This window comes from Ursus maritimus, unplaced genomic scaffold, assembly GCF_017311325.1.
Source record: "Ursus maritimus isolate PB19 unplaced genomic scaffold, ASM1731132v1 scaffold_26, whole genome shotgun sequence".
NCBI classification, from domain to species: domain Eukaryota; kingdom Metazoa; phylum Chordata; class Mammalia; order Carnivora; family Ursidae; genus Ursus; species Ursus maritimus.
The window spans coordinates 11,682,039-11,708,687 of NW_024425119.1; the positions used below are offsets into that span (position 1 = coordinate 11,682,039).

A 26,649-nucleotide genomic window follows, 5' to 3' on the forward strand; every position below is an offset into this window, starting at 1 on the left:
AGTGATCAGGCTCTTCCACTGATAATACCATCTGAAGAAGATATCCCAAGGACGCAGTCCAGTGGTGGGGAGGAAAAGATGCCCTTAGCAGTCCTGTTTATAATTATAAAAACTGTAAATGCCCAGGCCACTCACCGCCTGGGATTTGCTCAACAGACTTAGAGAATGTAAATAGAAAGGAATATCCTGTGGCTTTGCAACGATTCACCGAGCCACTTATTATTTCTTCAATAGGTTCTGCAGGGCCTTGCAGATCATGTTCAGGACCCTAAAGGTTATTTTAAAGACAGGTAGAAGCCATTCAGCGTTTTTGTTTCTGTTTTTGTTTAAGATTTTATTTATATATTTGACAGAGACAGCCAGCGAGAGAGGGAACACAAGCAAGGGGAATGGGAGAGGGAGAAGCAGGCTTCCCACCAAGCAGGGAGCCCGATGCGGGGCTCGATCCCAGGACCCTGGGATCATGACCTGAGCCGAAGGCAGACGCTTAACAGCTGAGTCATCCAGGCGCCCCCCTCCCCCATTCAGCGTTTTAAGCAGAGATTGGCATGACAAAGTGCAAAGGTGAAGAGTGGATGTGGGCAGTTGGCTTGGCTGGCATTCAGGAATAATGGTGGTGCCCTGAAGGAAGATCGGGTAAGCAGGGAGGAGGAGATGACTCCAGGAGTATTTAGAAGTCAGGGTCTGAAAGCCTTGGTGACTAATTAGATGTTGGATGAGAGAAAGAGAGGAACTCCTGGGTTTCTGGCCTGAGCAACTGGGCATTCACTGTACCAGGAAACAGCATGTGGGTTGTAAAGACTTTTACATTCCACACATTAAATGTGTGGTATCTGTATGTCATGCAAGAGGGAAGTATCTAGGAAATAACCGAAGGTTCTGGAGTTGAGAAGAAATGCCTGGCTGGAGTAGATTTAGCACCGATGGGCTGATGAGGGGCATGGGAGTAGATAAGATTACCGGGGAGAAAGACTAGTGAGAGCCTGGGGAGCCTTACTGTTGCAGGGTTGGAGCAGGTGGAAAGAAAACCGGGAGAGGTAGGAACGTCCGAAGCCGTGAAATGTTCTAGGAGGAGGCAGATAGTGAGCGCTGCTGATGAATGTTGCTGAAAGGCAGAGTCCCCAAGTACCAACCATTGCCCTCTGGTTTGACCACGAGGAGGTGAGCAGTAGAAGGGGAGGGAAATGGCAAGAGCAGAGTTGGACAGCTCCTCAGCCAAGCTTGGCCATGCTGGGACCAGAGAACCAGGAGCAGTACCTGGAGGGAAAGATGGGGACAATGGGTGTGTGTATGTGTAGAAAACAGGAGAAACTGGACACTGCTTAAATGCTAAAGGGAAGAATCCCATAGAAAGAGGTTGAAGATACAACTGTGAACTAGGAGAGAGAGAGAGACTGAACTAGAAAAGTCTATGTGAAATGATGTCAAGTGGGAAAACACATCTTCAATACATATGAATGTGACTTCATGAAACTTGTATAGGCGCTTTAAATACAAAAGTGTTGAAGCAAAGCAAATGGTTTCCAGATTTTTTGAGACACGTCTGTGAATAATTACCAGATCACAAGGGGTGCCATCTAGTGAGCCCACATTATCGCAGACGTGGGACTGTTGCTTGTTCTTATCATCTCAGCTGATCTTCATATTAGCCCTGCCAAGTCTGAGGCATTATTCTCATCTGAGACAAAAGAGTGTTTCACTAAGCCTGGAGTTAAGCCTCACAGAGAAAGAATATTTGCCTGAGGGCATGCAGCTGACATATAGAGGACCCAGGGGGACCTGGGACCTCTTGCCCCAGAGCCCAGGCTCTTCCCTCAAAGGGAAAGAAACCTTAACCCCCCGAACAGCATCTGTCCGTTCTCAGTCTTCAGACCCTAGGAACATTGAGAAGGCAACTTGTGGCAGGTTTGTTCACTCTCCTATCCGTTGGAAACAAATTACAAATAAAATAATAGAATTTCATATTCTCTGAGTGGATGCCTGACTTTTCACATCACAATCACCACTACAGAATTGCATGTGTGTTTAGTCTGTGGGTTTCTGTGTTGTGTGTGTGTACGTGCATCCCTGTGCCTGTGCCTACAAGCACGGACAACACGTGTCATGTGTGCTCATGCACCCAGGGGAATCTCTAGGTTTTATGGGGCCTGAAGCTTCTAATTTGGGGGCACTAATAGTTTTAGGGTTCCTCCCAGGAGCCCATGCGGGTGAAAGCCCTGCACCCCACTAGCTTCACAGCAGCTCCACGTTGGTACGCACCTGTGTAAACGTGACCCATGTATGTGCGCGTGAAGGTGTATAGAGAAACCAACAATAGCTCTTGTCCCTTAGACAGGAGGCTTGGTGCCATTGCTTCGTACCATAGAAGCGCCTTTTACAGTTAGCCCTAGGTATTGCTTTTCTGGGAACACAGAGAAAATTTATCACGAATGAAATGGGCCAAGAATTTTTTGACAAGTCCCTTTTGAATTCAAGCCAGCGGTCATTAGTGAAGTTAGATATACAGTGCTATGGCTCGTGCTCTTTATATTCAGCAGACAAATAAATATAACTTATTTTCAGATCTCTTTTTTTATTCCAGAGATCTTCTTGCTAATACTACTTTTTAGATGTGATCTTCTGTGTATATATGAACATTTTTATAGTGTAGCAGGAGAACAGGCTGGGTGTTGGAGGAAATAGGAGGCAGGAGAGATGGGAGAGGATGGGGGGGCCCGTCCTTATTTATTTAGAAAACTGTTGTAGACGAGACACATGTTCTGTTGTTGTTCCAGAGCCAAAACTAGGAACTGAGGTACACGAGTTTGCAGGGGAGGCCAGGTTCCAACTCAACAGAAGAACTTTCTATCAACTAGAGCTGTCCAAAAATGGTTTGCTTATGTTTGTGGCCGGCCGCCCATCCCTGGAAGTGCTCAGCCAAAGTTACTTCTTGGCAGGGGAAGGGGAGGCAGGGGACTTCTGCTGAACACAAGTTCGAGTCGATCTAAGTAACCTCTAGAATCCTTTCTAAGATTCCAAGCTATTATCGGGCTGCCAACCACATGTACCCAGGCTATGCACCGTAAGTTGGTTTCTCCCCCATAGTACTGATGCATTTGTGCTGAGCCAGCCACATTCCCCGACTGAGCCCCTGGTTGCTGAGGAAACATGTCTGTGAATGGACTGATCCATCTATGGCCTTCCTCGACAGGGTTCGAATTCGGTTTTTTTCCTGGCTTGGAACGTGGGACCTTTGGCCCGTGCTCACGCCCATTAGCCAACCATCCCAGGTGGCCCTTATGAATGTTATCTCACTAGTTCTCATCACGGGCGTGTGGTGTAGGTAAGGAACTGGCAGAGTTGCCCTTGATTCACCCCTCCCCTGCTTTCTCTTGCACACTGAGACAGGAACCTTCTCTGCCTGGCTGCCTTTGCCAGCTTTGGGATGAGAGGCAGAAGAGAGCCAGCACAGAAGGCTGGGAGAGTCTGGGGTGGAGGGCCTGTCAGCCCTTCTGTGGGCCTGCCCACCCCGGGGGGGAAGGGCGTGGGGGAGGCTCTCAGCGGGAGGGGTCTGGAGAAGCCAAGGTGGGTGAATGGCCTCAGTTAACCTTTGCCCTTTCTGCAGGGGGAGCAGAACAATGGGCATGACTCCAGACATCTCCTGTCTCCTTGAGACTACCACTGTAATAATATCAGTAAGAACAGTGGTGGTGGCGGGCATAGCGGTGGTCACAAAAACAGCCTCTGGAGCCCCAGGAGCGACCTCTGATGAGAGGTCGGCATGTAACATGTGCAGCACGCACACCTGCTGTGGGTGCTTGGCCACACCGCCCTGGCCGAACCCTCACAGCAGACTGGGAAGGGAGATGTCATTTGCATTTCTCAGGGAAGTTCAGGGACTTGTTCAAGGTCATGGGGTACAGAGGAGCTGGCATCTGCAAGTGTGTGTGCCTTCCCCGCCGCGTCAGCCTGCCTCTCTGAACGAGCAAAGTTGAACACCCTCACAGACACTAAATTTATATTTCCTGGCCTCCTCTTCCAAAATGGATACACTAATTACTGGCCATTTTTTTTAGTAATACTAATCATCAGGAACACATTTTTCAGTGTTGCGTTTTCTCTTTCTGCGTACTACCGAAATAAAGCATTGCTCAAACCCACAGGATAAAACCCAGCGGGTGTGAGGCCATGGAAATTAAGGAAAGTTCAGGAAGACATTACACTACACCAAAAGAAACAAAGTGTTGATTAGGGACTTATTTTTGTAAGCGATTAAAATATGAATCATTAAAATAGGACTGTATTTCAGGCTCTGTATCCTCCTCTCATCAGAGACGACATTACCATGACTACTCGGTTCAGATTAGATGTGCTCCAAGCTTTCCCAGCTCAAAAAGCACACCCGTGTGTGCCCTGCTTCTGCCTTCCACAGAACCTTCTTCCAAGGCTGGTGCAGAACACCTCTGCGTCCTCTCGCCCGTGTCATTATCAGGAAATGCCCAAATGACACGCTTGTCTTCAACTCTTTAAAGTCTTTTGCTTTATTGAATCCTAATAGTAAATAGTGTCCCTACATAATATTAATAACCACCCAAACTCAAAGGTAGAGGAAGGAACAAAGTCAAAACAAAGACACAAAGGCACCTCATGAATCACTTAGAACAGAATATCCTCGAACTTTATTTGGTACAAATGGCTTGCAGAAAGAAAAATTAATACGGAGCGTTTCTCAGGTTCAGAAGAATTTAAAAGAAAAAAAAATAATTTAGCAATAGCCCAAAATATGCAGTTAAATTAAGTTGTTAATTAAAGTATCTGTTAAAAATGGCTAAAATTAGAGACAAAAGCCCATTGTTTGGTACAATGGTTGACTGCATATCTGTATGTGGAAGGGCGTAGGGGGACAGTCAGAAGCCTGTGGTATTTTAAAGATTAATCACCCACCCCGAAGGGGTTTTGAGCACCCACCTGCATTTTTGAACTTGGATCTAAGCCGAAGGGGTGGAACAAGACCATGACAGGTTTTGGGGGGCTTTTTTGTGGTTTTGGTTTTTTTGGTGTTTTTTGTTTGTTTGTTTTGGGGTTTGTTTTGGTTTGGTTTGGTTTTTTGTTTATTTGTTTGTTTGCTAATTAACTACTCAGTGGACACTTTACCGAATATATCAGAACAGAGGGCCCTCGCTCAGACCAGCCCCCACCATCCTCCGCAAGGCACTGACATCTAGAGGTGATTTTCTAGAGACTGTAGAGCCTTGAAGCAGTGCCTGTGTGTATTTTTAAAGGAGGTAAGCATTCCAGAATGTGCCAGAGTTCTTTAGAGGGTACCTTCAATAGTTAGCACCTCTCACCAGACTTGTGCATTTTTTTCATCCTCATTCTCTTCCTACCTGGGATTAGGGTGGGTTCGAAAGGCAATTTTTTTCCATTGGAAGGTCTCTATGAAGAATCTATGAATTGCCAGTGGAACATTAAAAATTTTCATACTTAATGACTTCATAATCCTTCTTTGGTTAATCTGAAATGCAAGCAAAGAGGGATATGAACAGAATATCTTTCACAAGAATAATAGCAATAAATTGGAATCGTTGAAATGTCCATTAAGTCTGGTGCATCCCTGTAATGGGCTCTCATTTTGTAGCTAGTGGAGCAGTTCAATAATGTGGAGGGTAAAAGAGAGATACGAAGCTAGCACAAGCCTGATAAAACCATAGATAGTAGGGATAGGACTTCTTCCTCTTAGTGGTAGGATTATAGGTGATTTTTGTTTTCTTTCTGGTTTTCGGCACTTTTTAAACTTTTTCGTATATTACTTGCACAACGTAAAAAGTCCACTGAAACAACGGTCATGTGGCTCCAACCCTCTGAGTTTTCCCTGTGTGCTCTATGGGGGCAGGTGGCATACATACCTGGCTCGCCATTACGTCCTTAGTCCAGTGCCGCCCCTAGAGTCGAATATTCCCATTGCTGTAGTTCTCTTTCCTTTTTCTTTCCAGGTGATGTGCTCTATGAACTCCTTCAGCATATTCTGAAGCAGAGAAAACCTCGGATTCTTTTTTCACCGTTCTTCCATCCTGGAAACTCTATACACACACAGCCAGAAGTCATCCTGCATCAGAACCATGAAGAAGGTACCAGAGGAGGCTTTTCTTTCCTTGCGTCAGGTTTAGACGGTCCAAAAGGTGTCACTGTTTCCTTGATAAGTTGTTCTTATGCGCGTGATTTGTCTGTCATTGAACAAACACGTATTGAGTGTTCGACATATAGAATACACTGAGAGAAACGCCAAGATGAATGAGACGTACTCTTGATTCTCTGCAATCTGTTAAAGAAATGAGATACGTGGATGACTATCAAAGCATAGCTGTAAGAGTAGGCACCATAAAGAGACAGTGGGGGGGGGGGATTATAACCAGACGCGAGCATCAGGGTCAGCCTCATAAAGCAGGTGATTCTGGAGGCTTCCTTGATGGTCCAGCAGAATCCTGGTAAGCAAGGATGAAGTGGGGAACCCTCCTGGAAGAGAGAATAGGTAGGATGGAGTGAGTCCCTGGAACAAGAGAGCCATTAGATGACCTGGGTTATAAGGCTTATCTCCCTCCCCACAACCTTTTGTTCTGGAACATGTCAGACAATAGAGATTTCTCCCAAATAGACAGAATGAAGTAAATGAACCCCCGTGAGCCATTACCCCGTTTCAACAATGATCAACATTTTGCTTTTGCAGAGCTAGTCCGAGGAGGTTGTATTGGACCCAGAATGGAGAGGGTTTTGATGAAGGAGAGTAATGGGGGTCTTTGAAAATTTGTGAGGAGAGGGTATTAAAAGCTGGGGGAACAAGACAGACTCAAACCCTGTGAACTCGGGTGGACCAGGAGTTCCTTCGTGCACCGAAGGCGGTTTCTTGCAATGTGCTCAGCATAGGTGCCTCCTTCAGACGTGCCCGGGGCTGCTCTTCTCTGGTAAGCCCCAGCAGTCCTAAAATCACTGGTAGGAAACAGAAAAAAAAAACAAAAACAAAAAACCCAGAATTGAACCGTGGCGCTGGACATCGTTCCAAAGCAGGTGTCTGGGTGCAGACCTAGGTTATTAAAATCTGGCTTGGTGCGTGATTCCGTTGAACAGCAATGCATGGTGCCTCTGAGGAGCGTGATGTCCATGTGCACACGGATCGGTCAGACAACAGACGTGCGGACACAAAGTATTGCTTTTCAACTTGTCCTTTTTCTTAGGACCGGATCACTCAGGGCCTCCAACCCCAGTTCCTTGGGGTATTTCCTTAAATTGATCGAGCCTCCTCAAGAGCAGGGCTCATATTTTTTGGTTTCGTTGTTGGCAAATTAAAAAATGAGAAGTTATTTGTTTTCTTAATTAACACTTCACAAAAGCGAGCCTGACTCCAGGCGACCCCGTCCCTTCCTCGTGCCAAGTGTCTCACAGCAGGCCCCCTTGCTTTCGCGATGGAGAATAAACGCGAACGGCTCTTCCCTGCTCCCTGCCTGTTTCTCTCATCCTTTCTTCCCCTGGCTTTACCCTTGCTTAATTTAGCAGCTCCCCCCCTTTCTCCCCCCCAATTCGGTTTCTCTGTTCTTTGGCTCTTCCTGCCATGTACATTTCCGGCTTGCATAATAGCCAACAGCTATGCCAGAGAAGAGGAGGTGGGTTTACTGAAGTTTGATATTAAGGCAAGAATCATATTACCTAGCTTGCCTCCTTGGATACAAAAGGTGTGTGATGGGCTTTTTCCCCCCACCTCCTGTCTGTCTCTCCTGCACTCATTATTTAAAAAAAAAAAAAAAAAAAGTCCCATTTGGAATTCCTATTCCTCTTTTTATTCCCAAACGTGATTGGAAGCTTATGGTCTCATCACAAATCCTTCCACCTTGAATTGACTCAGAAGTAGGTGTTCATTGTTGTTCTTATTTGCAGGAGCTAATCAATAGAGAAAGCCGGGCTTCCTCTCAGAGCTACTCTCAGACCAAGTAAATACAGATGTGCTGCTCCGTGTGCCATAATGAGCTGTGCTCTCGAGTGTTATGATGTCGGTGGTGGTGACTCCGTAGGTAAAAGGATGGAGCTAATGAGACCAAGGTCAAGGGCTTCATCACCCTGTGGACCAGTGAGCTTTGCTTCAGAGCCAGCTCTTAAAAGTAGTGTGTTCTCAGAGACCATTCCTTAAAGCTGTCAGCCAGGAATCAAGACCTGAGGGAACAGGCCTGTTTAGACACGGCGCGTTCTCTCAGGTGAACAGGTGGACACGCGAGAAGGGAAGTTTAGGTCTTTGTCAGATGGTGTCAGCTGAGAAGAGCTGTGCAAGGCATGGAGGTGATACGCACAGGCTGCCTGCCCCCCGACCGCCATGGGTGACAAGGGGACCCTCCAGAGAGGGGAATCAGCCAGTACAAGTTCCCTACCTCCAAACACCTCCTACCTCGTTCCCTTTTCTCCACCAAAAAGACAAAATATCCGGCTCCACGTGATTGGTTTCTAGAATTAATGCCGCCGCACTTCCTTGTGAATGGCAAAACACTAATATGGACATCTGTTAACGTACAGAAAGATCTGGTGCTGGAAAAAACAAATCTGTAAAGCGAGATTCTACATATCGAATATTCTATCCCCCGTGGTCTGTTTCACATAACTGGGGCACAGTCCTTTGTACAAGTATGTTGCCACTGACCTGACACAGAGATCATATGACAGGAAAGAGAACAGGAACATTCCAGAAGAGAACGGACACGGCGCCTGAACAGCCTGGCACAGTGAGGCGTGCAAAGTGAAGTGCAAAGACAAAGCTTCATTTACCCCCTCCCCGTGACTGCACCTCATCACTGCCGCCGACTTAACCAGTTCAGACATTCACCATTTCACAATGGGAGTTGAGATCACAGCACAAACATATCTTGTCGAATCTAGCAGCAGTTCCCCACAGACATCCCGTGTGAGTGCATGACATTGAAATCTCGCCATCCTCGCTGGCAGCTGCGTGGCAGTGCCAGGAGCCAGGGAGCTGGTGTTACAGCTCAGAGGCTCCCGTCCAGGCTCTGAGGGGAGAAGTGGGCAATCTCAGGAATTCCAGTTACCCTTCATTTGTAAACAGTTGTTCTCTCCATATGGTGCGCTATTCTGAAATCGCCTTGTGCCTGGGGCAAAGCAGTCCTCTGATGACCGCCCAAGTCTAGGAGAACCAGCATGGCCACCCTCTTCCCTTATTTACATATGAGAAGAGACTGCAGTATTCTACAACGAAGGCAGCCTTGTAATCTCTCACCCATGCTGAGCCACTGTAACAGGGAAACAGGACTCCTCCAGCAGGTATGCCAGGCAACAGGCACAAAGCAGGATCACCCCAGACCACCTGGCACGCATGGTCAGCTTCAATCAAATCTTTTAAAGGATGGGATTTGGAAGTCAGGAACCCAGGCTCGAGTCCTCTGTTCTGCCGGAACAAAGCTTAAGGGCAGAGTTTCTCTTCTCTGGCCCTCAGTTCCCCCAGTTGTGAGACAGGGGTTAGACTGAATGTTCTCAGATCTCCTACACTCTCAAGTCCTTCATTCCCTCCAAAGTCTGGGTCTCCCTGGGTGATGGGAAAGTGAATAAGACGCATTCTCTCCCGTCAGGGCCTTGGGCAACTAAAATCCAGAAAATCGAAAGTGTGTCTTGCTTGGTGTTGCTGAGAATCAGTTCAACATCTCTTCTGTCCTCCCTTGTCTCACCTTACCAGGAACTGCTGGTTACATTACCCCTCTTAGTGGTCAAACCAAGAGTGGCACCTTCCCCTTATCTCATGACCGAAAGCCTCAGTTCAAGTGGATTGCTTTTCTTTGATTGTTGTGACTCATTTTATCTGCATAATATGAATGAGTTAGATGTTAGGTACATAGCTATGTAGGAAGGAGACAAAACAAAAAAATGATACTGTTTCTTTCCCCAAAACCAGGAGGTAAAACATCTTTAGAAATTTCTGATCAGGCGTGCCTGGGTGGCTCAGTCAGTTAAGCATCTGTCTGCCTTTGGCTCCGGTCGTGATCCCAGGATTCTGGGATTGAGCCCCACGTTGGGCTCCCTGCTCGGCGGGAAGCCTACTTCTCCCTCTCCCTCTGCCTGCTGCTCCCCCTGCTTGTGCTCTCTCTCTCTCTCTCTCTCTGCCAAATAAATAAATAAATTTTAAAAAAAATTTCGGACCAGCAAATGATGATAAAATAAATATATTTTGTCACTCACACTTATAATATCAACTTCTTTTGACACCTCAGGTTCTAAAATCAGTTACTTCTGGCTCCTATGGAATAATTACAAGAAAGGCTTTGTCCCTAAGTATATATTCGATCGCCAGTAGCCCTACTGGTATTGAAACTACTTGATACTGATTCCCTAAAAGCTTATTGAGTAAAATAAAATATGTTTCCAGTTGAGCTCGTCCCCAAACGGGGCCAGCTCCATGGAGTTACCCATGTCAGACTGGACAGGCCCAAGTCTGTAGAGAGAAGGAACAAGAGTTGTGTTTATCATATGCTTTCGTCCCATGACCCCTGTGAAATTGTATAATTCCAACTTTCTAGTCCCACCCTCTCCTATGTCCTATCTAAGAGAGTGGAAAGTGATTTTTAATCACTTTAATTTAAAAATATTCACACATGCAGTGCTGTGATTGTTTCTGCAACAGTAGACACACTTTGAAGACCTCAGGGGCTGCTCTGTGTCACTAGCTGGACATGGAAATCACAAATGATAGAACTTTCAAGTGCTGAAATGGTTGACCTCCGTTCTCCCTACAACCAGTACATGGGAATGGCCCAGGGAATAGAGAGAAGTCATTCCTTTGTGGGGAGTGAGGAGGGTGGCATACATTCTGTGATAGCCCAAAGATTTTCATTTATGCAATTGCTTTATTGAGGGAAATGTTTCCCCTCCACCCCCAGCCCCCTCTACTGCCAAATCCAGGGGCCCAAAGACTGCTTCGGAGGAAGGAAATCTTACACAATTTTAATGAGATAATTAAAGAAGATGAGGCATATGAATCTGCTTCATAGGAACAAAATAATAGCTAACATGTATTGTGTGCCAGGCCCTGGTCTAAGCTCTTACGTGTCCAAATCATTTCATCTTCACAACCACCCTGTAAAGAAGGTAATGTTCTCTCCACTTTACAGATGAGGAGACAGAGGCTGAGAACCTCAGATCACACAGCTACCAAGTAGCAAAACGGAGACTTAGCTCTGGGTCCACTTAGCTCTCGAGCCTGTGTTCATTCCATTTCAGCATGGGTGAGCCAACCAAAATAACTTTTTTGTTCATGTGTTGTGTGCAAACACACTGAAAATGGGAGAGAAGATAGAGCAGTGAGTAGACTTGGGGAGATTAGGAGGCCAAGCCAGGTCCCCTGACCATGGTACGGGGTGGCAGATGCCAGCAAACCTGTTTATAATTTTTCTGCCTCATGGTACTTGAAACTGCCAAATCTAAACCAACACACAAGTCAAAGATAGCTTTTTTTTTAAAGATTTTATTTATGTATTTGAGAGAGAGAGAGTGCTCGCACAGGGGAGGAGCAGAGGGAGAGAGAGAATCTCAAGCAGACTCTGCACTGAGCGTGAAGCCCAACACAGGGCTCGATCTCCCAACCCCAGGATCATGACCTAAGGCGAAACAAGAGTCGGATGCGTGGGGTGCCTGGGTGGCACAGCGGTTAAGCGTCTGCCTTAGGCTCAGGGCGTGATCCTGGAGTTCTGGGATCGAGCCCCACATCAGGCTCCTCCGCTGGGAGCCTGCTTCTTCCTCTCCCACTCCCCCTGCTTGTGTTCCCTCTCTCGCTGGCTGTCTCTATCTCTGTCAAATAAATAAAATCTTTAAAAAAAAAAAAGAGTCGGATGCGTAAGCAGCTGAGCCACCCAGGTGCCCCATCAGCAATAACTTTGGAGACACCGTGGTATGTCTGCAAGTCAGGGTGTCAAAAACTCGTGCTGATTTGGACTGAATTAACCCACTGTAGATCTTTACCCCAGAATGAATGGACTTACATGAAGAAAATCCCCCAGCCCATGAGAAATGTGAGTTCGGAGTCTGGCACTGGCCTCTGAGAGCAGAAGCCCTGGCTCTCATCCCCCTTGGGAGCCAGCCCCTGGGTGCTGGTCACTCCTCGGGGGCTGGTCCCTCAGTATAGCTGCTGAAGAGGCCCCAGAGTGGATGAAGTTTGCAGCTGATCCAGCCATCCTGTTACTGGTTGTCATAAAAACTTCCCTGATTCTCTAGTCTTGCTGGGATCATGTTGACAATTAAAGTGTCAAGGACGGGTGCCTCAGTCGTTAAGTGTCTGCCTTCAGCTCAGGTTATGATTCCAGGGTCCTAGGATCGAGCCCCATGTCGGGTTCTCTGCTCAGCGGGAGCCTGCTGCTCCCTTTCCCTCTGCCTGCCGCTCTGCCTGCTTGTGTGTGCTCTGTCTCTCTTTCTCTCTCTGTCAAATAAATAAATCTTTAAAAAAAAAAAAAAAGCGTCAGGGAGGCCATTGGCTGGGGCTTGACATCGATGTTAATCCTGTGATGCATGATGGAACCAGAGAGCGTAATGGTTTGTGTGTGTGTGTGCACGCACGTGCACGCTCTGGATCCCAGCCATCTGGGCTCTAACCCCAGCTCCCCCATTTACTGGCTCTGTGACTTTAGGCAAGTTACTTAACTTCCTTGTGTCTCCGTTTCCGCGCAGAAGAGGATAATGTCAGTACCTATTGAATGTGATTGATATAAGAAAGAATCAGGTTAACACCTTAGAACAACAACTATCACGTAGCAAGCACTCAGTCAGTGTTACTCATTGTCATTATTTGATATCTCTTACCACTGGTTGCGGTTTTTTCCTTCTTCTTGAATTGTGATAAATACACATAACACGTACCATCTTTGCCATTTTTAAGCTTGCATATCGTTCAGTAGTGTGTATTGTGCAGTGGTCGGTTTTCTTTCTTACCTCCAATCCCAGTGTTCCTAACTATTCCCGTTATTGTGACCACATGCACTTTGTGCGGACACCATGTTTGTGCATCCGGGACGTCGGAAGGGCCTGCTGCCTACCCACGCCGTGACACCCGACCTCCTTCATGGACGAACCAGGCCCCCTCTGTTACATTCGGTGGGAAAACACATTGAAAGTGACAGCCTCAGTTGCTCTCAGGGCACAGCCCATTTTGAAAAGGAGCAGTGTTTGTGCTTCGTTACCTCGCAGTACCTGGCCCATGGTAGGCCCGCCATGACCCCTTTGGGACCTGTTAATCTTCCATCTGTCTCCTCTCACATGTAAGAACTAGAAGATTAACCTTTTGTGCCCCCTTTCAATTCTGGGATTCTTGGATCTGGCTGGAGATAACGAGGTTCCAGCAGAGGAAGACCAGGCCCCAATCTTGACTTCCCGTTGTCCGCAGGGCACCAGGGACCACCTCTTCCCCTTGCCCTCTCCTTCTACTCTCCTCTCACTCCTCCGTGCCTCCCTAGGGCCTCTTCTTCCTGCTTTGCTTCCTGTATTTCAGAGTCTGGTGCAGCATGACCTTTTACCCTCTGACCCTTGTCCCCGGATGCAGATGCGGCATTTGACTGTGATGGGAAAGTGTGGAGGCCCTGAGGTGGTGCCCAGAGCCTCTTTTCATCCGTAGGGGCCAGCAGTGTACTGCAGGGAGGACCCACTCACTTCCCTGCCTCCTCTGGCTTCCTCCAGTCCTGTGGGGGCTGCCCTTAGCCTGGGTCTCCGGTCTCGCTGGCTCCTTTAAGCCAGAAGTTTTAGCTCCAGAGATCCCTAATATGCATGACTAACTCTCCCCAGGTAGCCAGGAAGTTTTCAAGAAACTTCCTGTTAGCCCTGGGGAAGTGCTATCTGAGCCCTTTGAGATAAGGGGCCTGGGGCAGTTTGGGTTCACCTCCAGAGCAGGAAACCCTCTGTTACCTTGCTCTTTCCCCTCTCCAGCTCTCTCTGCCAAGCTGACCCCCTCCCTATACATGATTCACAAGGTTTACCCCCACAGGTCTAATTGGCTCATTTGAAATCTGACCCCTTGATGTCTTCATTCACTTCTCTTGTGCGGCCTGGGTCTCAGGCCCCGTTGAGACCGAGGTGGGCAGACTTGCTTCTGTGCTCTCCGGACTGAGCCCCTGGCAGAGGCTAGCCAGTTGGGAGGCTGTCCCCCCACCCCAGGAATACAGATTAAGCCCCAGAGTCCTGCAAGTCACCCATTTTGTCTTTCAGCCCCTCTCAGCAGGCGCTTCTGAAACTGGGAGCTCACACCCCTGTGAATCAGACCCTGCAAACTCGGGCGGTTTTTCTCTCAGGCCCTACCAGGGCGTTCAGTGACAGTGGCAACTTGCTAAAGTGAATGGGCTGAATGGGCAGGCGGAGGGTCCGTGGAGAGTCTCAGTGGAACCTCCTGGAAACGGCGTGGGGGGTGTATTAGGTGCTAGGGCGGCCTAACAGAAGCGCCACAAACTGGGGGGCTTAAACCACAGAAATGTATTCTCTCACAGTTGCGGGGGTTGGAAGTCCAAGACCAAGGTAAGGGCGGGGTCGGTTCCTTCTGAGGGCTGGGAGGGAGAGTCTGTTCTGGGCCGTTCTCCTAGCTTCCGGTGGTTTGCTAGGCGTCTTTGGTGTTCCTCGACAGGTAGATGTCGCCTTCATCTTCACATGGCATGCTCCCTGTGACCGACTCTTACTTCAGCACCTTTAGCCTTTTCTTGTGTTTTTTATGTGTCTGCCTTCTCCGTTAGACTACGCTATCCTTGAGAGCAAGGACCGCTTCTTCCTCTTTGCATATACTGCATCCAAGATACTACTTGAAATATGGTTGGCATCCCTGAAAGTTCTATGGTTCAACACATATTTTGTAATCACTGTGTGGCAAAGCACTGCCCTTCCAGTCATACAATCTATACCTGTCTATGTGTCCAAATTCTCCTTTAAGTAAGGACACCAGTCATATTGGATTAGGGGCCCACCCTATTCTAATATGACCTGGTCCTAAGTAATGACATTTGCAATGAGCCTATTTCTAAATAAGGTCACATTCTGAAGTACTAGGGGGTTGAGACTTGAGCATATGAATTGAGGGGTGTGGAGTGAGGCCAGTAGCACAATTCACCCCATAATAGGGGGTGACAGAACCTACCCGAGTGTAGGAAATCTGGTTTGAATTGCACCTGAAGGCCCAGAGTATTTAATCTCTACAGTTCTTTATATCGTTTGTGGTTCCCACTAATCTTCTACAAATTCATGCTGGGAGGTGGTTCCTTCTAGAAGAATGTGGAACACCGTGGACTGAGGCTGATGAGTAAGTTACCTGCTGGGCCTCTTGATTTGCATCTCCCTGACTAACTTCTCTTATCACCATCCATGGCCTTAGGGAAAGCGAGGTGGTGGAAATGTGATCCTCAGAAATGTGATCCTTCTCTGTGAGTTAGAAGCTTAAGCCTTTGCCCTACTCTGGAAATTTCCTACTTAAAACCCACAACTTCAACCAGAGGCAGTTTTTGTTGGTTTGCTCTAAGTTTACTAGTTATTCATTATTTGTGACCTGATTAAATTGGGTCAAATTTGGATGACTTTTAAATAGACCCTTTTCTACTAAGTAAAAGGAAGGTAAGAAAAGAAATCAGACCTTTTTTTGTAATCCTCACGCTTAAAGCCCTAATTTATTTGGGGCTGTTTGGTGGCATGAAGGGATTATTTGTATCTGAAAGAGGTCCACAAAGAGAAAGGTTTGGGATTAGAAAACACTTTCAACCAGAATGGGTTCCCTACCAGTCCTTGGCCCTAGCCCCCCCTTCCCTCCATGCCCACACTGACTAATTAACGTGTGGCTTTCCCTCCCTCTTTCTTGCGCATTTCCCTCCCATATCAAGACCTTCAGACCGAGGGCAATGTGGATAATTTCCCAGCTCTCCGGCTGGGCAATTCACCAAGAACAAACGCAGACATCAAGGCCAGACCAAAAAAATCTTCTTGTTTTAGACAGAAGACTCCTACATCTGGGGGATTTAATGCACCCACTGTCCGCTCAGTGCATTTCCTGTGTCCGGAGCTTCTCTGCCTGCCGGCTCTGGTCTCATAAGTTTCCACACCCTGCTGCCAACTTATAATAACAGGGGCAGCAGGCAGCAGGGTGGGAACGTCAGAGCCTACTCCGTACGTGGGCGCATGCTTTGCAAACTGAAACAAAGCTTGGAAGGTCTCATTGCAGCCCTTTCAGCCTTGACAGTGGTTGTGCCCAGACCACCAGGAGCCTGGAATTAAATACCCTTGGATGCAGTTCTCTACCATTAATGTTATCAACTTCATCAAGTACTTCCTCTTTGAGTGGTGTCTGCAGAGAAATAAATAAATCAAGCTCCTCCAAGTGCTGTTCCTGCCTGGACCCTGAGTCAAAAGTAAGATCTGAGTTGGATTATCCAGAGCACTGTCTCCCTCCTCCATTGTTCCCAAAGATCTGGGCAGGAACAGAGAGTGAAATCTCTCCAGGACATTACATCAGTTCCTCTTTTACCCTTGGCATGAAAATTCTTCCTCTCAGAGGCTACCCAGACTTCCTAAGGCTTGCCCCGAGTGCACACCCATCCACTGAGACTTGAAGCCCAAGACATCAAAGAGAGCCTGCAGGTGACCAGACTCCTGGCCAACGCCTATGTCTGTTTTGAAATTTGTAAGACAGGAAATGGATTCAGGAAATAGGAGTTTTCAGTACATGGTCTTCATCAGCCTTAAGTATTTTTAAACCTTAATAAGCTTTTAAGTTAAGGGAGCTACTCTGAAAGTGGCATTTAGAAGAAAATGCACAAAACTTCAGAACGCAACTGTCTTAAGTAGTTGCTTATCATGATCATGTTCTGTGACAGAGAAGAGAGAAATTCATTTCGGGGGACAGCCGAATCGAGGTCCGTATTAGCTATGAAAAGAAAACTTGCCTCATCCCCAAAAGATAGCAGGTCATTTCTATTATGCTAATCATCTCAGCCGTTAAAACGAACTAGGTGGGCCTAATCAGTTAAGTACCCTGTAAGCATTTATTTGCATTTGGGTTAAAGTGAAGAATTTAGTACTTGTTATCCCAACCTGTATCCTTGCAAGGTTGACTAAGTGCTTAAAAAAAGAAAAAGAAACACTTTTTATAGTGGAAAAGATCAAACTTATGCAAAACTAGAGAGAATTATTCAATGAGCCACCATGTACCCATGACCAGCTTCAATGATCAACTCATGACCAATCTCGTTTCCTCTATGCCCCACCTACTCTCTGCTTCACCATCCCGAATTAATTTAAAGAAAATTCCAGATATACAATTTCATCTATAAATGTATCAGTACAGGTCTGAAAAGAGAAGGACCCTTTATAAAATCGTAATCACAAAGCCATTGTATCACCTGAAAACTAACAGTTCTTCAGTATCCAACTATCTCATATGTGTTTTTAGTTTCCTTGAATCAGAATCCAAACAAGGGTCTATACATTGCTGATGATTGATGTGTCTCTTAAGTCTCTTTCAGTCTATGGGTCTCCATCCATATTTTTCTTGTGTACATTCTTGCACACACACACTCTCTCTCTCTGGGTGTTTAAAAAAGAAGTTAGCCATAATTAGTATAACTTTCCTGTGTACATGGTGTATCCTTTATCCCCCACTGGTTGTGGGATTTTCTCTTTATCTTTGCTTTTCAGCAGTTTAACTATGATGAATGCCTAGATGTAGCTTTTGTATTTATCCTGCTTGGTATTTGCTGAGCACCTTGGATCTTTAAGTTTCCTGTTGTTGTTGTTGTTGTTACCAAATTTGGGGACCATTTGGTCATTATTCAGGTTTGGAGTTTGGGGGAGGGTTTGAGGGGTGGTCCCATTCTTTCTGTTCTCTACTAGGATTCCAATTACATGTCCATTAGACCATTTAATATTGTCCCACAGGTCACTGAGGATCTGTTTGTTTATTTGTTTCTAATTTTTGTTGATGTGTCTTCAAATTTACTAACCCTTCCTTCTGTCATCTCCAATCTGCTAAGTACGTCCAGTCCAATCTTTCAGATATTGTGTTTTTCAGTACTAGAATCTTCTTCTTAAGTTTCCATTTCTCTTCTGACAGTCTCCATCTGTTATATATCATCATGACCATCATTTCCTTCGAGTGCTTACACTTGCTTCTAATAGCTACTTTAAGGTTCTTTTTTCCTAATACCAACATCTAGGTGCTCTCAGAGTCTGTTTCTGTTGACTGCCTTTCTTCTTGACTATGGGTCACATTTTTCTGTTTTTTTCCCGTGTCCCAAAAATCCTTATTGAATACTGGATATTATAGATGATACATTGTAAAGACGCTAGATTATGTTATATTCCTCTGAAGAATATTGATTTTTGCTCTAGCAGGTAAACGACTAGCCAGTCACTTTGAGTTTGTAGAGACTTGGTCAGATATTTGGTTAGGGCAGATCTATTTCAGTTTTGCCTGGAGCCCTCAGGCAAATCCCTTTGTCCTGGCCCTAGTCTTTACTCGTGAGGTGTGGCTGTTCTGGGGTAATAAACAGCCTGAGATGTTACAGAGCCTTTGGTGCTGGGGCTCAAATTCTGAATTCTGTCTCCAGTACAGACAGTGGCCAGTAGCTGACATCCCTGCTCTTATCTTGCAGCCATACAGCTGTTGCTTTTCACTGAGCTCCTTAGAGGTCCCCCTGCACACGCAGGAGCACAGGTTAGGGGTTTGAGGGAACTTTATCTGCCAGTTGAGTGGCTAATCCCCCTGAGGCCCTCCCCTTTGTAGGATTTGCTTTCTCAATTTTTTGCCATCCTAGTAGCCCCATCCTCTATTCCCGGGCAGATTATACAACTTCCAGTTCATTTTCCAGCTGCCCCTTGCCACAGGGACTGGGGAGGACCCTCAGGGCTATATAAATTTGGATCTCACTTGTGCACTTGTCTTCTTTCAAGAGTAAAATGCCCTTCAGTTTTCTCCGGTACCTTCAAATAACTTTTGTAAACGTGTTGTATCCAGATTCCATCATGTCCGTACGTAGGAAGGTTGATTTCGTACAAGCCACTCTGTCATTCGGGAACCTGGAATTCCCTTCTCCTTTATCATAGAAAGGTGGTAGCATACGAAAATACTTCACATGGCTTTGCATAACTAATCATAGAACCTGGAGACCAGTCCTTAGCAGAATAGTAAGACACTCCTCATTCCATTTTATACCTGCCTGAGCCTCCGTTGTTTAGATTATAGTATCATTTATTAAGCCCGTCCCCCATTGATAGCTATTCTAACAAGTAAGCACTTTTAAATTCACAGCAGCAGGTTACACAGTAGTTACAAAATAAACCCTTTGCCTTCAAGCTGATACTATTTAGTGATCGTGAACAACATTCCTTTTGTTCACTGTCTCATGTAACCGAGGTCTAGAGGAGTCCTTATTTTTCTGTTAATCCTGTGTAAAGCTCTGAGACACTAGCAGCTCAGGCTCTGTTTACTAACCCTGTCAGATTCCTAGATCCCCTTTATGTGGTTTTCATATAGATATTGTCATAAGGGACAGAGGGAGGGATCTTTGACTTGCTTTACTTAGAATCATGGACAAATCTTTGACCAGAACAAGGACCTGAAAGCATGTGCATCCTTTTGGTGAGACAGCTCTGCAAACAGCCGGAGAAACCTCGTGAACATGAGTGGGAGGCACCGTAGAAAGCTCCATTTTTGTTCCAGGCTTTCGTCTTCCCTCCCTGTAAGCAGGGACTCCTAAAGCCACATGTATACCGGTCCCCCTCAACCCAGCCCACAGAACTGCTTCCGTTGCTGGGCTGTGTACATTTCCGACGTTGTGCCTGCTCAGATATTACCAGCTTGCAAGTTCAGGTGGGATGGGCCGGAGGCATTGTTGGAGGGGTCCTTCCCTCCTTTACCTTACTTAACTCTGCCCGTCTCTGAGCCTTTGTAGGGTCTCTGCACTCAGAAACAAAGTGATCCTAAATCTTCTTTCAAGTACAAGGTTGCCAGTCTGTAAATTAGGCCCACTGTCCATGCTTAAAGCAGGTTTTGCTATACCTTTCCCCCTTGGTTTCTAGATATAGCAAAGTGGCAGGTATCGTAATGGACATCTAGGTTCTAGAATCTTACTGGAGTCTGGGTCTCACTCCCTCACTGGCTGTGTGTCTTTGAGTGAGTTGCTTAATTTCTTCATGCCTCCGTTTTGTCACCTGTAAAATAGGAGTACTGGTATTAGCATCTCCTACCTAGGAATGTTATACATTTAAACAATATAATCCAGTACCAAGGATAAAATAACTACTTTAGGAGTAATAATAATAGTATCATTAACACCAATAACAATGTCCCAGAGGTAGGGAACATATAAATTTAGTTATGAAAATATAAGTCAGTGAAAACATCTAGAAAGAAACCCTTAAGGACCCCAAAAGCCACATCGAAGAGTCAAGTAACAAAAAGCTAAAGAACACGAGTTTGGCTTCCTTGTGTTTATAAGCCACTAGTAAGTGATTAATGGAATGCTTGTAGACATTCTTAGCCTGTCTAGTGTAGGAAAAGAATTTCAAGTATGTGCACTTCAATTGTTTTTTTAAGCAGTGGAAAAGACACTCCGTCTCGAGGGACGAAAGGTCTGCCCGGCACACGCCCGGGCTCCACTCACTGTTCCCTACGATTAGAACTGCAGCAAGGTCAGTGATTGTCTCTCCCTCTGCTCCACAGATAATTGTGTCCAGAGGACCCCACGGCCACCAGTGGAGAACGTGCACCACAACCCCCCCACCATTGAACTGTTGCACCGTTCTAGATCACCTGTCACAGCCAATCACCGGCCTTCTCCCGACCCCGAGCAGCGGCCCCTCCGGTCCCCCCTGGACAACATGATCCGCCGCCTCTCCCCGGCCGAGAGGGCCCAGGGGCCGAGGCTCCACCAGGAAAACAACCACCAGGAGCCCTACCCCCTGTCAGTGTCTCCCATGGAGAATAACCACTGCCCGCCGTCCTCCGAGCCCCACCAGAAGCCATCGAGCCCCCGGCAGGAGAGCACCCGCGTCATCCAGCTGATGCCCAGCCCCATCATGCACCCTTTGATCCTGAACCCCCGGCACTCCGTGGATTTCAAACAGTCCAGGCTCTCCGAGGATGGGCTGCATAGGGAAGGGAAGCCCATTAACCTCTCGCATCGGGAAGACCTGGCGTACATGAACCACATCATGGTGTCTGTCTCCCCGCCCGAGGAGCACGCCATGCCCATTGGGAGAATAGCAGGTAGGTGAGCGCACCCCTCCGCCGCCGCTCCGGCCTCCGGGGAGACCTGACAAAGCCCCGCTCTCTCCCCAGCCTTGCAGCGAGCCTCACACCGTTCCCAATTAGGCGCCCTCAAAGGCTCTGTGAGGGCAAGTGGAGGCTTCTGCCTGAATGAAGTGAAATCCCTAATGGGCTAGTTAATGAGCCGCTGGGATGGAGTAGTTAATGAGCCTCAGAAATGTTAAGAAACAAATGTCCTACGTCCAGCTTACAAGGAGAGTCACATCAGCATCGTGGCTAAGCGAAAACATTTAAAATAAAAGGCTTATGAGCATGCTAATGGCCCTGTCTTGAAGTTTCCAGCAGCTAATTAATGACCAGACACAGCATAAAGAACCTTTGTCTCCGATTCAGACCTGTAATTCTGTTCTATGGGCAGTAACTCAATGTAGCCTTCACCTTGGGAGAAGGTAGGAGAGAAAAACACGATTATGGTGCTGGAGGCAGGTGTTGCTGGGTCATTGGGACGAAGGAAACCACTCCCAAATTCTTTTACTTTTATGATGACAAGCCCAAATGTGCTTCCCTAGGACAAGAAACCAGTGGAAACCAGGGAAAAAAATCTACACATTGTATTTGTGCTAGTCTGCCCATAATTTACATGAAGTCATTCTCCAGACACTTAATCCTCCAGCCACATGGCGAGAGTAGCTCTTTTCCTAGAGCACATCTCCATTCGTGAGACATTTATTGAGCACCCACTATGCACAGATAAATGCATTAAGAAGCAGGGGGACACAGAGCTGGTTTAACATAGTTATGTCCTCAAGGAATTTAAAATTTCCTGGGAGAGACAGATGTGAAAACCACCCATTAAGACATAAGGCAGAATAAAGTCAGTCCTAGGTCCCATTCATCCAGTGCACGTGCACTTATTGAGTACTGACTGTGTACTAGGATAATTCAGTGCTGTGGGAGCAAAGCAGAGAGGAGGTGCATTTTGACAGGAGGAATGAAGTAAGGCTTTGCAGGGAGGTGGCGTGGTGCTGAAGGTGATTATGTGTTCAGTAGTGGGAGGGAGGCATGGAGGCGGAAGTCAGACCCGGTCAGGGAAAGGCGAGAAATGCCCCCTTCCTCCATGAACAGGTATCCCAGGGCAGAGCTCCGCTGAGCCCCAGGATGGCACAGTGCTCCTAAGGGCGTGACAGCACCAAGTCCTACAGCCTACATTAACTGCCTCTGCCTTGACTCATTGTCCCTTTTTTGTTTAAATTCTGTGTTCCTAAATTTTTCTCTGGTTCCAAGTGTACCTCCAGTGTTGCCTTAGTCTTAGTGTTACAAATCATTTACATCAGGGATGTTGAATCAAGAAAATGAAATGCCAAAGAAAGATGACTTATATGTTTGAAAAACTATGAAACATGAAATGATCTGTGTCTAGGATTTGATTCAAAATGATTCCATGGCGCTGGGGGTGGGGCATGGGTGGGGTGTACATAAAATAAGACTAGCTGTGAGCTAATGGCTGTATGCTGGGTGATGGATACACAGGGATTCACGTTCTTGTGTTCTCTACCTTTACATATATGTATATGTATGTATGTATGGGGTTTTTTTTAATCTAAAAAAAAGAAACTGTGAAAAGAAAAAAAACAAAACGGGATTTATAAAGAGACAGAGACCTTCGGCAAAACATGTGAATTTCCCCAGATGATTAGAGGAAGAGGATGGGGTCAGGATATTACTGTGAAGAATATAAATGACCTGTCTTGTGCCTCCCAGGCCAGACCTTTCCTGTCTATACATACCCTTCTTGTCTTGTGTCTTGCATGGTCTACACAGCAGTACCGGACATTTTGCAGATACTGTCTACTTGTTTATAATTCTCAGGACAGCTCTTAGAGGCAGCTGATTAGTGCTATATGCATTTTATATGGAAGGTCGTTTGAACCGGGGAAGCTACAGAGGAAACAGAGCCCCAGAAAAGCAAAGGTCAAAGAGGGGTTGGGTGACAGGGTCAACAGGACAGTCACTGCTGCCATTGGCTGCTGCTGGTAGAGCCGCCCTCACGGGATCTGGCTTCCCCAGCACATCTGCCCTGTCCTCCTCCTCTGTCAGGCTGTCTTATCACAGACTTCCTAGGAATCTAAGATAAGCCCCTACATCAAGAAAGTTCCATTACTTAGAGGTACGGAGTTATTTCTCCCTTGTTTAGTAGGTTTATAATATAATGTTAAAATATTAGTCTCTTAAAAATTGTGCTATTTTTCTTTAAATCTTATTCTGAACATCGGAACTGTTCAGTGATGGATGTAGCCTCGTCAATGAGACGCTCCAGGGGCTGTCATACCAACCCAGCAATGAACCTTGGTACCCACGGACGCCGTGTCTCTCTCAAGAACACACGGAAGAGGGGAATCAAGGCTTTTCTTTAGGACCCTAGGAAGTCAGAACATTCGTCTAGAATAACCCTAGGGCCCAGATCCTTTGGGGGTGCATTAACTCTTCCAGGATGAGAGAATCCCCTCAAATTATTTATCCTTAGTGCTCTAATGATATACTCGAAAGTTGAAAAATCTCCAGATGTAAGTATTAACTAATTTAACCAAATCCAGCATTGGTGAATTTAACTGAAAGTCGCTGTTTTCCTCAAGGGTGAAATGAGAGGGGTAGAAAGTCTACAGTCTAATACTTAGTCTTGATTCAGACCCTCCAAAGAGAGCTTACCACAACTCCAGACTCCTTTGTATCCCTTGGGATATCCCTGTCCCCGCATTCCTACCCTTGTAATAAGTGTCTTTTTGGACTCCTCAAATCCTTGTGAAATTCTGTTTAGGAGGGGTCGAGCTCATTGGGTAATTCCTATGTACAGGGTAAAGTTCTGGCATTACTAACAGCCGTAAAAAGGCCTCATATCTGTAAAGCAGATGTGAGATGAGCAAACTTAGTTCCTTCAGCGTGGTCAGTGAGCATAGCCCAGAAAGAGGTGAAGGTGCTGCTGAATGTCACACCACTGACACACGGAACCGTAGGGTACGGATAGGCACGTGGCTTATGAATGCGGACCAAAAACTAAAGCCACATTATTGTCCACTGAGATGTCATTTGCTCTACTACTTTAGGATTTATATATTTGGGCATCTTCTGTGTTGGAGACCCTGGACTGCATTCATGGGAGTGGGGGGTTCCAGAAGGTCTAAGATACAATCTTTATCTTGAAAAAGCTGAGTGCAACGTATGGTGTCTTTGAAGGACTCCTATTAAGTGCTGTAGGGGTGTTAGGGAAGGCTCCGTGGAGTGGCTGGCTTTTAGCTGGGCTTACCAGTGCTTAGAATATGAACAATGAAGATTAGAGGAAAAGAGGTCATTCCAGATGGAGAAAACTCCAAAGCAAGATAAGGCCCAGTATATTTTTTCTTTTCAGGTAGAAATGTAAATCTTGGGAATCCAAGCCCATTAAAAATCTCACATATTTCTTCCATTCTTTTTTTTCTCACTTTTTAATATCTCAGAATTGGGATGTAGCATACAGTTTAGAGGTGACGTGCGAAGTTATGATCATTTATTTAGGTATTGGCCTTGTAGAAAAATTAAAATAATCAATAAAAGAAGTTTAGGAGGTAATAGCTTAAATACAAACCACAGATTAGATCTATTTAAATATAACGTAGCGTATTTATAAAGGTATCTCTTATTTTTCAAAGGATAAGAAGGACTGTTGTTGAGGTTAGTAAGTTAGAATAGACAGAATTTATGGGAGAAATCGGCACTGGAGGAGATAATGCTAAATGAAATAAGTCAAGCAGAGAAAGACAATTGTCATATGGTTTCTCTCATCTATGGAACATAAGACCTAGGAAGTTCGGTAGGGGAAGAGAGGGATAAAGAAAGGGGGGTGATCAGAAGGGGGAATGAAGCATGAGAGACTATGGACTCTGAGAAACAAACTGGGAGCCTCAGAGGGGAAGGGGGGTGGGGGAATGGGATAGACTGGTGATGGGTAGTAAGGAGGGCACGTATTGCATGGTGCACTGGGTGTTATACGCAACTAATGAATCATCGAACTTTACATCAGAAACCAGGGATGTACTGTATGGTGACTAACATAATATAATAAAAAAATATTATTATAAAAAAAAGAATTTATGGGGGAGAGTTAGTGAGACAAGACCCCTGGGTTCAAACTTTTTATTGAATAGCCAATGGTGTATGGAACAGTGAACAAACTGCTTCTTTCTGGGCTTGTTTTCTGTTTGTTATGCTCATGAAGCGATTGCTTGGTGGGGGGTGGTAGGAGGCAGGGGTCCAGACAGTATCTGTGAACCTTCTAGCACTTTTCTCAGCCCACAAAAGTTTTACCGGCCTGTGCCTTGCCCATGTGTTTCATATCCAAAGAGTCTATTAGCAGCGCGCACCATAAGGTGACGAGGCTTGGCGCTGGTGATGCCGTGAGTCATGTTTTCAGTACATACTGACATTCATTCTTAGAAGTCGCTGATTCCAAAGCCGGAAGGGGCCTGTGCAGATGAAGAAACGGAGATTCAGGCACATCCAGAGTCTAGCCTTGAGCTTCGTCCAGTGTTCTTTCCAACACATGTTTCCTTCTGACCTGGACTCCAGAGCAGGGGCCTGGAAACTCTGGCCCGCAGGCCAAATCAGCCACCGCCTGTTTTTGTAAATCAAGTCTTATTGGCACACAGCCACACCCGATCACTTAGTGTCTGTGGCTGCTCTTGTGCCGTGACAGCAGAGTTGAGCAGTTGCAGGAGAGATGGTATGGCCAGCAGAGCCTAAAATATTTGTAGACAACATGACAGGAAGCATTTGCTGCCCCCCGTTCGACGGCATTGTTGACGCGTATGTACCGTATGCTCGAAGTCGTAGGCATGATGGAGGCTACGGAGGGAGAGAACGCTGTCCCTGCTCTCAAGGAATTACGTGCACTTTAGAGGATGAGGCATGCCTAAAACATGTAGAAGGAACAATAACAAGTGATGTAAGAAAGGAGACAAGTTCGAGACTGTAGGCTATTTGCAGACCAGTCCTGAATAGTTACAATAACATCGTGAGCAGAAGTAAAATACAGCCGAGTGAAAGAAACTCTTTCTTTGCATACTCGGATGGTGTCGTTAAGTCGTTCATTCATTTGTTCAAAAATGATCATGTATCTCTCTATGTGCTGGGCTTTTCTCTAGGTGATAGGGTATAGCGTCTCTAAATGCCGAATTGTATGTCTTTGCCGACATAAGGCCACATCCCTCTGACTTCACGCCATCAAACAAACTAGCTCCTGCTTTGGTTTTCACTATAGACAGCTAAGTCTTAAAAGAAAAATTTTAAGTCGTTTTGGCTTTCTCTTAAAGTTCTTCAGTTCCATTAAAATCTTCCTGTCTGCTTGTCCCTTCCTTGGCCTTAATCCAAAAATCTGCCAAGGAAGC

General features: G+C 46.1%; 1 protein-coding gene across 1 annotated transcript in view; it reads left to right on the forward strand.

Moving 5' to 3' along the window:
• Positions 1-26,649, forward strand: part of ETV6 (ETS variant transcription factor 6) — a 186,129-nt gene that overhangs the window by 146,049 nt on the left and 13,431 nt on the right. Inside the window, exons 4-5 of the mRNA XM_040642165.1 lie at positions 5,973-6,107; positions 20,687-21,232. Of these exons, the coding sequence (XP_040498099.1) occupies positions 5,973-6,107; positions 20,687-21,232 (681 nt within the window). The remainder of the gene's footprint in view (positions 1-5,972; positions 6,108-20,686; positions 21,233-26,649) is intronic.